The sequence below is a fragment of the Centruroides vittatus genome, unplaced genomic scaffold (assembly GCF_030686945.1).
Source record: "Centruroides vittatus isolate TY-2023 unplaced genomic scaffold, ASM3068694v2 contig_1758, whole genome shotgun sequence".
Lineage (NCBI taxonomy): Eukaryota > Metazoa > Arthropoda > Arachnida > Scorpiones > Buthidae > Centruroides > Centruroides vittatus.
The window spans coordinates 774,845-790,411 of NW_027121073.1; the positions used below are offsets into that span (position 1 = coordinate 774,845).

A 15,567-nucleotide genomic window follows, 5' to 3' on the forward strand; every position below is an offset into this window, starting at 1 on the left:
TTCAATACCATTAAAAAGTAACCTTGACATCTGACCCACTTCTGACAGGGAAAGGAGTTTTTGTTTACATAGTAATAAAACACTTAGCGCGTTGTTGTCATTAACAGCAGGGAGTGGGAGGCAGCTCACTTGACATCCTGTTGTGAAAGTAATAAACTTTAACGGATGGTGACAGACCATGACAGACCAGACGATATACCGTCTCTAATTACTAAGAATAACAAGTGGGGGAGCAGTTATTTAAACACTAATAAAACACTTGGTGGTTTATTATGTGACTTCTCCCCTCTACTCAGATTACCGCAAAAGCAATAAACACTTAACACTGGAAATAGACACACGATCTCTTCCTCTCCTATTACAAAGAAACAGATGTCAATAGAGATAATCTATTGGAAAATGAAACCTGATCTGTTTATTTTAAAGCTGTATCGTCTTTAATTACAGGGAAATAAAGGTAAATAAAGCGTAATAAAGAAAGAAAAGTATGAAAATAACAGATTCAATCATAATTTCTGATAATCAGTTGCAAGCAAAGTTACGATTTTAAAATAAAAACAACCGATGCTAAGCATTAGAAAAGCAATCAGCGATTACTATTATCAACCGACGGTGCTATAACGTGTTCCTCTGATCGATTTCCACGTCCCTATTGCCTGAAATCGGACCAGTCCACCTGGAACGCCTTTAATGACAGGTAGCACGCTTTGACATCACGGATGAGCAACTTCCTGAGCTGCGCAATCAATCGACAACCCGACAACTTCATTGTTCTTAGCTTGTACAATCACATTAAGGATAGTTTAATGAGAGCTGCTATTCTTGAAGGGTACAACTGGCCTTGCAATCCTCACCTTGTTCACATGTGTACAATGTTCCATCATCTACTTGCATTCATAGTGTGTCTTAGAATCAGTGGCATCTTAGAAATGAACAACTATAGTATATGTAACTTTATAACAATTATTTATATTTTATTATGCTAATTTGTTATGAATTTTTGATACTAATAAAATAGTTTTTTATTTTTATGTTAGCTCTTCTTCAGTTGATGATTGTGAATTTTCTGTTTATTTTGAGCCACAAGAAAATTTTAAGAAAAGCACTAACTGGACAGTAAGTTTTTCTGAATTATCTATAACACACCTTTAACTGCTGTAAATCATTGTGCTATAATTTGGCAATAATAATTATTGCCAAATTATAGCTCGATTTACGGCAGTTGAAGCTGTATTATTGCAATGTATCAGGTTTAGTAAAGTGGTTTGTATTGAATTATTATGTTGAACATATAAAATATTTTATAGAATAAATAAAAATTTAAATATAAAACTTTTTGAAAAAGCAAGTAGAAATTTATAGGCGTAGAAAAATATTTTTTTAAATAGTAGCAAAATATTTGAAGTTTTCTTTTAAATAATAGTTTTATAATTCAATTTATAGAATAAATTTTAAATTGAATATTTTAATTCAGAATTTCATTGGCTAATAATCTACCAGATTTTTTTATTGGGCTATATTAAGGCTAATAAATAATTCAAAACAAAGTAATTTGTCCACCATCTCATGAGAGCTTCATTAAATTACTTGAATAACCTGATATACGAGAATTTTCTTATATATTGGGTTATATTATCAATGGAATGTATTTGCATTATCCATGATATCATAAACATGAAATTTTTATGGTTTCTTATAGATCTGCAGCAAAATAATACTTTTTAATTTTAAAAATAATAAACAAACACATGCATTTATATAGGGATTAATGAGTTGTGTGATTTTAATGGCTATTATTATTTGTACTATTTATAATATCCTAACATATCATTTAATTTTAAATATCTTACAGAAATACTAAAAAGGTAATAGTAATTGTTTGACAAAATTGAATTTATTATAATGGAACTATTGTATCTTATGAACTGTGTTTTTTACTTCTAAATTTATAATTTATTAACATGTCACTTTAGATAGTTTATAATTTTCATTACTATTGTATAATGTAGCAAGATTTTTTTTATGTTAAACTCTATTTTGAAAATGTAACCTCTGTGAATATTTCCAGTATTCTGAAATTAAAGAAAAACTTTACGTAAGCATGGCAGTGGCTTGTCCAATTCGCTTTAAAGTGAAAAAATTGCCACCAGATGGCACCATTATTCGTGCAACACCTGTTTTTATTAGTTCAGAGTTTAGAGAGGATGTTGCTAAACGTTGTTTAATTCATTCTTCACCATCAGACGTGCTCAATGTGGGTAAGTATATAATTTTTTAATTTGTTTTTTCTTGTGATTTAATTTTTTCTTTTGTTTTATTTATATCCAATGTACATTTGTTTTCTTAAACAATTTCAAATTAAAATATTTTACATTATTTCTAGCAATGTTTAGATTACGTTTGTCTTTTTTTTTTTTAATTCGTAAAATAATTCAGAATAAGAATTTCATAGATAAAAATTTAATTTAATAATAAATTATTTATTATTGAATTATGACATTCATTTAAAAACTGAAAGAAAAACACAGAGAAATAATTTGTGAGGAACTTCTATTATTACATGTAAATTTATATAGATTTATTTGTTGTTTATTCTAATAGTATAGATACAATGCTAGTAGGCAAGTAGTCTTCCCCATAAACATAACAAAATAATAACTATAGTCAAACTTCTATATAACGAAGTTGCTAAATCCTGAAAAAAAAAACTTGCCACAGGGAAATTTTGTTATACAGAAATTTTTGATAGATGATATTTTATTTTTGATAAATAAAGTATTATCTTTATAATGTGTTTTACACTTAAGAACATTTAAACTGCTTCATCTACATTGACATTAATTCCTGTTCTATCGTGTTTTCCTGTAGGTCTCTCATCATCAGCTAATTTCAAAATTGATATTTGCAATTTGTTGTTATGGTTCATAAACTAGTGGGAATTCCAAACTTTGCTACTTTTTTTTTTTTTTTTTTTTTTTTTAAGCCTTTATCAACACATTAATTTTTTTAGTAATGCTTAAACACTATATTAAGTTCTTCAAATTCCAACTAGACAAACTTATTAAATAAAATAAAATCTCACTAGTCTCAAAATTTGTCCAGCAGTTGTCAAAATTATCACATTTCTAACATTTTCGACATTTGTTAATTGTAAATCGTTTATCTGTCAATGACTGCATTTGGACCTAATTTTTCTCTCCATTCTTTACAGCCAGTAGCCACATGGGTGCTGATTACATGATGATTTTAAAAGTAGCAACTGTTATTTCTCATATCTGGTGGCATTTTACAAAGAGTTTACATATTGATACCTAAATTCAAACTTAACCTGAAGGGAGTAATTGACTTTTAATGATCAAGGATTCTTACAAATTAAAGAAAATTCATTATACAGAAATTTAACCTCATTATTTAGAAGCAATTTTACATATGTTTTTGTCTGAAAGACCAGTGTACATTATGTCCAATGCAAAACTTTGTTGCATGGATAAATTTGCTATATAGAAGTCCATAATATGGAAGTTTAACTGTGTTTCCCATTAGAAAACTAAAATAACATAGATAGATTTATTTTAGTACATTTTAAATTATTTTAAGATATATATATATGTTACCGGCAAAACCTGATTTTACGCCAAACTAGTTTAGAATTGTTATTCAAGTATATTAATGGTTAAAATAAAATTAAAAAGCAATCAATTAGATGAACAATATTTATTCGAACATAGTCTACTTAATTATAAAAAACAGGGTTAATGTTACCCTACATATCAATTGTGGCGGCTTGTCTCAAGAGTATCTGTAAAATATAATTTTCTATTTTAAACCCATTCTACAGTGCAACCATTTGATAATTGATATAATTGCAATGCAAATAGACACACATTATAAATATGTAAAAGAAGGAAAGTACATATACAATAATAGGAGTAATACATTATTAAAAATATAGGGTTTGTCCAATAAGTCTCAGGACTGATTTTTTGCTGCCAATGGGAAAGGGTGGAGGGCAGTCTCTGTATGTGGAATCGATGGTGGGGGATGTCACTTAAGCTACATGACTGAACTCAGTTGTCTCCTAGCCTTTGGAGCGTGTAAATCGTGCCTGAAGTGAAAACGTGTTTAGTATTCGTGTCGAGAATCAAGATTCAGCAAACCATCGAGCAGCGTTTTGCCATCAAATTATACATTAAATTGAACAAATCCACTACAGAGACTTTTGATATCATCTGTGAGGCTTAAAAGAACAAAGCCATGTCCAGATCATGTGTATTTGAATGGTGTAAAAAATTCAAAGATGGCCAGGAAGACATCAAAGACAAACAATGTGCTAGATGTCTGACAAATCAAGAGTGAAATTATTCTCATTCTTTTTTTTACGTGGAAGGTGTGGTCCACAAGGAGTTTGTCTCTGCTGGAAAAACAGTAAACTGTAAATTTTACACAGAAGTGCTCGAATGTTTGGAATTAGGGTTCGCTGCATCTGAATAAGAGATCGCCAATACCTAGATGCTCCATCGTGACAATGCGCCCAGTCACACATCACTAATTGTGAGAGAGGTACTGGCCAAATACATGTCAACATTGACCCAACCACCCTATGGTTTAGATATGTTACCCCGGCTTCTTTTTGTTCCCTCGGATCAAAAGGAGCCTGAAAGGACATCGTTTTGGGACGATTGAGGCATGCCAAGTGGCTTTGACAGGGTGCCTGAATAGCCTTGCAGTTCTGACTTCCAGGGGGTGCATAAAGACTGGAAAAAGTACTGGCAGTGGTGTATTGATGAAGGAGGATCATATTTTGAAAATTATTAATACACTGTACCTATATCTTCAATAAATTTCTTTTTGTGACTTCAGTCCAGATACTTATTGGAGAAACTCTGTACATGTAAATATAATGCATTAAAAAATTCAAATAAATATTTAAATAATAATGAAAAACATGGTAAAATGGTATATAAAAATAAATTCGGGTCAGTTTTTAACTTAGAATTTTTTTTTTATCAGTTAAGTTTACATTAGAAATAAATTTAAGTTAAAACTGAGTTAAACATTTTCACTTGTAAATTAGATTAATATAAATTTTCTTTTTGCAGTTTATAGTATCAAAACTGATTTTATTAAAACAAATAATGTCTATAAAAAAATAATAACAAATTTTTTTTTATTAATGCTCGTTTTTACATTTAATTTTAATGAAATTTAATTTTTAATTATATTTTAGGTCATCCTGCACCAGAGCACTTAATTCGCTGTGATAATGGTTCTGCACAATATGTGGAATGTCCATTTACTAAAAGACTAAGTGTTACAGTTCCTTATGAAAGTCCAAAAGGTAATAAGATGTTTATAATTATCCAATATATTGAACAAATAAGGTTATTGAGTAATATTTATGATTGATTGATTATTTAGATATATTAGTTTATTCTTATATATTATAGAATAAATTTTAAATAATAAAAGTTTGATTTTTGATGAAAATAAAACAAAATATAATTTATACAAATATACATCAATGAGCTCTAGTATCAAATTTAACCCGTTCAAAATATAATTTATGTAGCTATCTTAGATACAGCAAGTATTAAGAAATAATTTGTTGAAATTTAAATAATTTTTAAAAGTTAAAGTATTTACTCATCAAATTAGTCAAATCATGTTTGTACATTTTATTAATACTGGAATATTTAAATATTATGTGGATGATTTGAAAACTTTATGGCCTGATAACGAAAAAGTATTTTTGTTTTTGTATGTACTTTTATTTTTCAATATAATGTCTCTGAATTTCAGTATACTTTAGTGATAGTCTGGTACCTTTATTCAATCTTGGAAGTCAAATTCTTCAAGATCATCAAAATAACCATTTACTGCCATTTTACATCTTATCGTCTGATGAAAATACCTTTCCACCAAGGAATTAAAGTTGATTAGATGAAAGATGGAACAAAATCAGATGAATAAGGTGGATAGGGTAGAAATCATACTTTAGTTCTGCAATTTTTGCATTAGAAACAACACTTGTATGAGCACACATGGATCAGCCTGATGAAAAATGACTTTTTTCTTTTGTTTGATAAACTCAGTCTTTTCTCTTGAACTTCTTTTATTTAGTTGATTTAAAAGGTTAGCATAGTACTCTTCTGTTTTATAATTTGGCCTTTTTGGAAAATAATCAGTCTCTTAGCATTTCAAAAAATCAAAGCCTACCTTCAGACAAAACTGACTGTCTTTTTTTGGAGGTGGAGAATCACTATACCTCCATTGTTTCAACTGATGTTTTGTCTTTGGTATTTACTAGTGGACCTAAGTTTTATTAGTGGTCACAAATTGAAGAATTAAATTAGCCGTTTCCTTTTTAAAACACTAGAGAGTCATGGAATTTGCATTTGAGTATTTTTTTGATCAATTGTTAACAAGTGCAGCATTCATCTTGCAGACAGCTTTTTTCATACCTAATTCATTGATTAGGATGTGAAATGCCTGTTTATCTGAGATGCCTTCTTAGCAGTTTTGGACACTTTCAATCAGTGATCCTCCAAAACAATATCATGCACTTTGAATTTCTTGTGTTGTTGTTGTTATGCCCATGGCTAAATTCTCTAGCTTTTTTTTTTTTACAGTTGTAAATGAATGTGAATGATCACCAACATATTTTTCATCTCATTAAAAACTTTTGTTGATTAAACCTTTTTTAACAAAAGCTTAATCACTGCAGTGTTCAATTTTAATCTATTTTGAACAGTATACTGAGATAGTTTTGTTTCAATGTCAGTTTACAAAAAACTATTTGACACTTCAGCTTGATATTTCGTCTTATTTATTAAACAGATATGACCATAAAATAGGACAGAAATATTTTGCATACTACTACTCTGTATAGGTCAATCCCCAAACTTTTAAAATTGCTTTCGTAGAATAGTAAACATATATCAAAGTTTTTAAAATTTCCATATGAAGTAAAAATTGTTAAATTATTCTAAATTATATGTATTTTTAACTAAATACAAAATAGAAATTTAACTTTGTTCAAATTTATAAATAGTTAATAAAAATGTAATTTGCAATATTATACATAAATAATTTACTGAAATAGAATGTGTCCATTTTATTATATAATTCCAAATTTCAGATAGCTATAATATTGGTATATTAAAAGATTTATTTATTTGTTTCAATTTAAATATATAAATCTTTGTTATAAAAAAAATATTCGTAATTTATTACTTTTATTTTTTAATACATTTTATATTTCTGATCTTTCATTTATATCTCATGAATTTTTTGATCACACAATTTATGCAAAATAGGAAAAAAATATCAGCGAATTATTAGTTCATTGTTAAAAATTTAATATACATAAATTAAAATTCTAAATTATTGAATTTTTATTTTATTATATATTACTGTATTAACATTTTCATTGATTAATATTAAAAATATTTATAAAACATAATTATCCTAAATTATATTTAATTTTATTATATTGAAGGTTTAGCAAAGCTTTATTTATGTTGATTCTTAGATTTTGTAATATATAAAGTAAAGATATAATTTTAATTTATGATTAGTTATATAGACTTGTAATATTATTATTATAAACATTTCAAATATTCTGTTGCAGTTGGGATGGACCATTCTTTGTATATATACAGATTTATGTGCCTTGGAAGTTGTGTTGGAGGTTTGAATCGAAGAGCTCTACAAATTATTTTTACACTGGAAAAAGAGTGTGTATTTTATAATAAATTAAGATTTATAATTTTATCTTGGTGGTTTTAATCAAAAATTTAATATTTTTGATTCTTGACCATTTTGAGCAAAAGATTTTCAAAATTTTGTCAGAATTTTACTTTTTAATGATCTTTATAGTTTTATGCAGCCAATTATCTACATTCTTTGAAACATATGGTTAGTTGTGTGGAGCTATAAAAGAAACATGATTTTCCAATAAAAATTTTAAAAACTCAAGCTTTGAAGATTGACAAAATCTATTAAGATTAAAAATATTTAGAAATATGCTATGTTTAAATCCAATTTAGTAGTTTGTACAGAGTAAGAAAGCAGTGTTTTAATAATGAAAATTAACAAATTCAAATAAAAAAGTACAATTCAAAAGTTAAAACTCTAAAAGTTTTTGTTTATAGTAATCACTGCTTGGGTCAAAGAATATTAAATATTCGAATCTGTGCTTGTCCTGGAAGAGACAGGAGACTCGAGGAAAAAAGACAGCTGAAACAACATACTCCAAAAACAGGTTTGGATTTTAATTTTTTCAGCTTAGTAGTTTAATATGAATAATTTATTTTTTGATAAAAGAAGAAATATACTTATTAAATACTAGAACAGACAAAACAGTCAGTTTGACTGTTCTGTGACTATGTGATACTTTTCATATATCAATTAGCCTTTAATCCCTTTTTTATATATAAAATATAATATACTTTTTACAATTACATAGTACATAATTTTATTGAAAGGTTTTTGTATATAATAGTTTCAGTTGTATGATAACCCTTCAATAAAATTATGTACTATGTAATTTAAGAAGTAGTGTGTATTATGTGTTTGATACCTGTATGAAATTGAAATTTTGTTTTCTTCATTCATGGATATGCATGTTCATGCAAAATCATTTACATTATATAGGCATGCTAATATAAGCCATTATACCTAGAAGAGCATTGGGAGTTAATTTGATTATTTCATTTTTATTTACTTTATGCTGAGCGTAATTTGTTGCTGATGTGTTGTGACATATTTGTTTATTGCACTTGTGATATGTATATTTTAAATATTTAGTATGTCCAGATATTGATATGTATTGATGTTTGTGCCTATTTTCTTTTATCTATAAGTATGCCTTGTGACTTGTTATCTAACAGTTACTGACAGAGAATGAAAACAAAGATAGGCAACGCTCATTATATGTGAAGATAAATAAAAAGAGGATTTTAGTTTGAGCAGTCTGAATCTATACATTGAAACACATAAAGTCAAAAAGCTTCCTGAAAACATATTACAATACTGAATGATACAATACAGAATTTGGGGTGCACATATGAATAAAATAGTAAATAAGTATTCCATGAGAGCTGTGTCCCAAAGATGGCTAATATATGTATTTTACAACATGCTTGGTTATGGTTGGCAGAAAACAGTTCTTGTGTCAGCCATAAAGAAAACAATAGAAAACTTAGAAAATAAATGGTATGCCAAAACATACCATTTATTTTCTAACTAGTGGAAGTGTTACAGTTGATTATGTAATTTATAACTAAAATAGTACACCAAAATATGAAAATCTCATTCACAAATCCAATGTAAGAAAAGATAATGTCAAATTTAGAATACCACTAAAACAAAATGAAAAAAGAAAAATGTGTTCATATTATCCAACGTCTATCTTTAAACCTAAATTATCATTACAGTAGAGCGTCGATAAGTGGAACCAATTGGGGACTGGGATCCTTCCAGTTAATGATTTGTTCCAGTTTCCGACTTTGTACGAAAAAATACATTAACCTGTCCGATGTTCAAATTTTTCTCCATTGCGTATTGCTTCCTGTTGAATTTTTCTCCGTTGCGTGTCGCTTCGTGTTGAATTTTCGTTGATTTTAAGCCTAACGAAAATTTTTATAATAATCATCGAGGCTATTGTATCGTTAAAAATTATTTCTGCATTTTGTACAAACAAAATAAATATATTAAAGAATATAAAAAACATGAAAATTATACGTTAGAAGTAAATTTAGTATCAAAAACGTTCGATTCAGCACGACACAGTCCGACTGAAAATCGTTCCACTTTCCGGCCATTCCACTTACCGACATTCCACTTATCGACACTCTACTGTAATTCTATTTTCCTTTTTAACCTTTATAATTTTAACATGTTCATATTATTTTTGTTTATTACTGCTTGTTTCAAATTTTTTGGCTTTTATTAAATCTTTCTATTTCAAGTTCATCTAAATTGCAATTTTTTGCAACTGAGAGTTGTATATTATACTTTATAGCATTAATATGTTATTTTATTTGCACTTTTAAACACATTTTTGTTTCTCCTACATAAATCATTTTATCATTACAATTACAATTAAATTTATATATAACATTACTTTATCCAAGTTTGTTTAACTTTATTTGAATTAAACAAATTTTTCATACTGTTAGGAATTTGAGGGTTAGGGAATTTGAACAAAGTTGTCAGGGAAATTCTTGGAATTTAAAACAAAAATTTGAGTAGGAACCGTGTCTATATTTATGAGAGTTAAGATTTTTAGAAATCTCTCAAATAGCAAATTGGAAGGCCTACATGGAAAATAGTTGGGTTCCTGTGAGTTGAGCCAATGTGGCTGAGCTGAAGAATGTTGCTGTTTTAGGAACATTTAAACTTTTCTGGTGATTCAATAAGTAACAAAAACTAACTTGCTAATTAATTCTTCTTCGCCTCTTTTGGTTATTATTATGTGACCAAAGGGTTGGCATTAGACCGGTAATGCCTATGTCAGGACTGACACCACTGTATCTTTTAAGGCAGATACAGAAACCTTGTTGGCTGTTGTTTCGATTTTGTACGAGCGGTCACGTATGTAGACACTAGGGGTCCGGGATGGACAGATTGAGGGACAATGCAGCTGAAAGAAGCGCACACTACACCATAATCAAAAAAGAATGATACCCATTTATTTTTGTAAATTATTTACACATATACATAGGATAACAGAGTTCTGTTATAGATTTTACACAGTGTCTAAAAATGGAGGATGCACACATGTGGCACGACAAGCAGGGCTTAAAGTGATCTCTTTTTTAGCTTTTTTTCATAGCTCCTCTCTTTTTTAGCTTTTTCTGAGAAAAACACACTTTTTTAGCTTTTTTCACTTCCCATGTGAAATTTTTTTTTTTTTTTTTGTAAATGTGCTCAGGAGCGAAATAGCAACCAGCACTTCCCCGTATGCCTTATGAACCGTGCGCGACATGTTAAGGCACTGTTGTATACACATGTAGTGTACTACATTTATATAGACTAACAAAACGAGGAGCTTCCCAAAGCTTGATACTCTGCACATGCTGTAGGAATTTGCACGTGGGTTCTCCTTGCTTGTATCCTTGTGAAATACCGATCTCCGCAGCGCTTCGATATAATCATGCTGCATTAAGTCAAGTACACTTCTAGTTTGAGTTAAGAGTTATTTTTATACAGCATTATTTTTAGCATTTGTATTTATTTAAGCGCAGTGGACAAAAGAAAGAAATAGATTTTATTTAATACTAACACTTTTCACTTTGTAAAAGACTTTATTACAAATTGCCTCGGCACCGCAGTGCATTACCGAGGTGAGGTACAGAGAATATTTACATTTTAACATTTTTACTATATACAATATAAACACAAAGATAATAGTTTATAAAAGCTCGCGTGTAGGTTACAACTGCAGAGATGACATTGAAATTATACAAATCAGACCATATATCCCATAGATTACAGAATAAGGTTTAAAATATATACACTTTAGAAATACAAATCAACAAAGTTATTCGCTTTTGAATATAATACAGTTTAATATTTGAGAGCATATGCTTGTCCGACCAAAGTATATAAATAAACATAGCCAATATAATATTTAACAACAAAGTTGCTCACATTAAGAATATAGCATCAGAACAGAGTAATTCGCTTGGAGATTACCGTAACAAAACAACACTATCCATTATATTCCTATCTGACCATCGTTCTTTTAAAATACATATTAACAAGTTTGTTAAAAGCTTGATTTATGTTTTTATCGTTGATAAGTACATTTAAATTGCATGGCCAGTTGGTATGAGCAGGCAACATGGTAATAATGTGATGACGCATGTCCTCGAGCATGGGGCACCAAAATAGGTAGTGCTCCACACCATCAGGGACATCGCACAAAAAGCAGTTCTGGTTTGAAGACTTGTTAAATCTGTAAAGGTAGTTCTGGAACCTTCCATGCGCTGTGTAGAACTGGGTGACATTATGTTGGATGAGATGTCCAGCAGTAGTAGAAACTTTGGGAAAGAAGTTTCTTGTTATTTTATTCTGAGTGTCCCAGATCTGCTGCCACTTGATAAGCGCACTTTCTTTGAGTCGACTAATTATGAAGCTTTGAGGGATTGCAGTGTAGCTTGGATTACAATTCATATTTGAAGCACAACGAGCCAGCTCGTCCGCTCGCTCATTCCCGCAGACTCCAATGTGTCCTCTTACCCAAACGATTGCAAAACTGTTGACATTCTTTGATATTTCTTTGAGGATTTGATTTACAATTGGGTGGCGCCAATTGTAGTTACATATGGATTGCGCAGAGGAATTGGAGTCAGTAAAGAGGTTAATTTTCATACCACCAAAGTTATCATTGCACCATCTTACGGCTGAGAGGATACCCCAAAGTTCCGCTTGGAACACGGAACAGAATCTTCCCAACTTATATGAGGAGTGGTGAACTTCATTATTATCCTGATAGACAACGAAGGCGCTGCCTACCTGCTCTCCATCCTTCGATCCATCCGAGAAAATGGCCAGAGTTTGGTCTGCCCAGGGGTGACTGGCAATAAAGGGCCAGTTCTCTGGTGCTTCACTATACTTGCAGTGTAGAGTTTGCTCTATATTGTTATAGTTCTCATTGTTTATGAAAACATCCAAGCCATGTCTCATTTTCCATCGTTGCGAAACCATCTCGAGTTCCTGTGCAATTGGCAGTTTGCCTGCGATGACCTGCAGGGCTGCCGTGGAGGTTGTCGAGTACGCCCTACAAATCCTAAGGAGTGCTCTCCGCTGGGCGCTCTGTAGCTTCCGATGAATATGTACCTGGTTCTGACCCTCGACCCAGACCGGGGCTGCGTATGAGATCATAGGAAGGAACACAGAATCATAGATCACACTCATAATTTGGGGAGAGAGCCCCCATTTCGTTTTCGCAACCTTTGTCATTTTATTGAATAGCAGATTAGTTTTATTACAAATGTTCTTGACATGAGGAAGCCAACTAAGCTTGTGGTGTAGCGAGATTCCCAAGTATTTTAATGTTGGTACTACCTTAACACTGGTGCCGCCCATTTTAATGGTCGGTACCCTTTTGTATAGATGTCGTGCCCTTGGTCTGGTAAAAATTATCCCTTTTGTCTTGCTTGGATTAAACTCAAGCCTGTTCCTCCTTCCCCAATTGAGGACCTCCTCCAGAATTCTGTTGGCCTTGTGTTCAACTTCGGCCCTAGAATGTGCTGTTACCAGTATCATCGCGTCGTCAGCATAGGCCCCTGTCCAGACACCTCCAAAATTTTCATTTACAAAGCCATTGAACAACAAGTTCCACAATAGCGGGCCCAGCACGGAGCCCTGCGGGCACCCACGTGTGATATGCCGAGTATGGGAACGTGAGCCCACTTGTAGTGTGACGGTACGATCATGCAAGTAGTTCCTTATCATGTTGAATATATAATTTGGACACTGGCTCTTTTTAAGACACATCAATATCATAGGCCACCAGGACGAGTTAAATGCGCATTTAATACTAACAGTAGAAACTCATGTTTTAGCAACGGAAAATCGTACAGAACCCAATACTTTCTGAAGTAAGTTGCTAAGCAAACTTCTTCTCAACCGCCTGCTATTCTTTAGCTTAAACGATGACATTTACTCGTTTTTGACTACTGTAGAAAAACCGAAAAAATAATTGTTGAGCGATAATAAATTTGATTTCTACTGTTATTATTAAATAAAACGTTGTATGACACTCGTTTCAAAGCTTGTATCTTTCTAGCTCTCTGTAAAATTAAAGATCGAGCGAATCTCGTGCTAGGAAATACAAGATTTTAAACTAATATCCTAAATATTAATAACTTCTGTAGAGATAATCTTTAGACAAAGACAAAAGTTTGGTTTTAAGTGGGTGCTTATATATTTGGCATGCACCATGGTTTTCTGCATTCTAACGGTGTCCTTCATTTTCCATTTTGACAAACTTTAAAACTCTTCATGCACGTGCGCATTTGAACAGCTGCGGTCAATCCGGCACCAAATTAAAAAATTAATTTGTAAATATTTAGCGTCGAAAAACTGCTATTTTCACTTTAATCTAGCTTTTCGATATGCTTCTAGTCGAACTCAGTCAAAAAATTAATTTAATTATAATTTATTGAAGATTTTAATATTTTAATATTAGAAAGTAATTAGCATAAATTACATGGTGTCATGTCTCATCTTTGCTCCCGTTCAAGTTTATTGTCCTATACACGCGCCAATGTTTGTTTTTACTTCTGCTGGGGTTTTATTTCAACCTCGACCATTTGGTTACGCAAAGTGGGGAGACGGGCATCATGTGATCGCGTACCTGACTTTTTACAAGTTTCCTTACCTCGAAAGAAACTTATATTTTTTTCTTGATTTTAATTATTATTAATTAACTTTTTTGATGGATTCTTATATCTTTGTATTATCTAAAGTTGCAGATATAAATGCGTAAAACTTTATTTAAAAAATTGTTTTTCTTATATTTTAAAATTCAAAAATAAATTAAATATCGGAAATGCTAAACTATAAGTACGGTGTGTTTTACATTATCATTGCGAACAGATACAGCCAATTATTTCATAAACGTATTTATTATTTCAATTTTTATAAATTATTTAATTTGATGCAACGTAATCAATTAATTACTGTGGCGCGTTAACATGGGCGTAGCCAGGAAAGGGCATGGGTGGGCACACCCCCCCAGTTAACCTGGTGCCCCTTCCCAGAAAATTACAGCTTCTACTAGGCCCCCCCATAACAACGCGTTAATTAATATGGAGGCAAGACTCAATTCAATTACTTTTTCATTTCAGACGTTAATTACAGTGTTATTTTAATGTAATTTTATACATAATGTATGTTTATTATAATTAAGAAATCTATATAGGAATAATATCTGTGTCTAATAAAACAAAGTGATTATAAAAATGAAAAGCGTGCGTTCCATCTCGATCTTTTGTAAGCGAAATTTTATGATTTTAATTTTTAAAAAATGAGATTTTTATTTATAATTTCTGTAATTTGATCTATAAGAGCAAAAAACTAAACTTATCAAATATCAACTCTCTGTAAATAATTACATCATTTACTTATTAACGTCAGATTTGTTAAATTTCATGGGATTGTATTATTTTTCAACTTTAGGGTTCTCCACTGTGAAGGACAACAAACTGCTAAATGTTTAATTACATTGTTTTCATAAACTCTCTTCTCTGTCAGTTGTGGGTCGAATGACTAACAAATTGTTTTATTGTATTCAGGGGAATAGATTTGGAGACTAGTATTACCAGTAATGAATGCTGTAATTTTATTTTTAATCATTTAAAAAGTATTGATAAAATTACCAAATAAATGATTGGGTCACAATTACTAGTGGTATTGCTATATAACAGACATGGGCAAACGAGACTCCGAGAGCCGCGTGCGGCTCTTTTTGAATTTTATGTGGCTCTTGCTGAAAGTGTTAATTTCTGCTTTTTATTATTATTTTTACAGTTTTATTTTCACAATTTTGTGAAA

The 15,567-nt window shown here is 30.7% G+C and overlaps 1 protein-coding gene across 1 annotated transcript in view; it reads left to right on the forward strand.

Moving 5' to 3' along the window:
• The window catches only part of LOC136969206 (cellular tumor antigen p53-like), a 39,244-nt gene that overhangs the window by 4,554 nt on the left and 19,123 nt on the right, over positions 1–15,567 (forward strand). Inside the window, exons 3-7 of the mRNA XM_067263301.1 lie at positions 1,038–1,116; positions 2,069–2,258; positions 5,228–5,338; positions 7,631–7,736; positions 8,154–8,263. Coding sequence (XP_067119402.1) covers positions 1,038–1,116; positions 2,069–2,258; positions 5,228–5,338; positions 7,631–7,736; positions 8,154–8,263 — 596 coding nt within the window. The remainder of the gene's footprint in view (positions 1–1,037; positions 1,117–2,068; positions 2,259–5,227; positions 5,339–7,630; positions 7,737–8,153; positions 8,264–15,567) is intronic.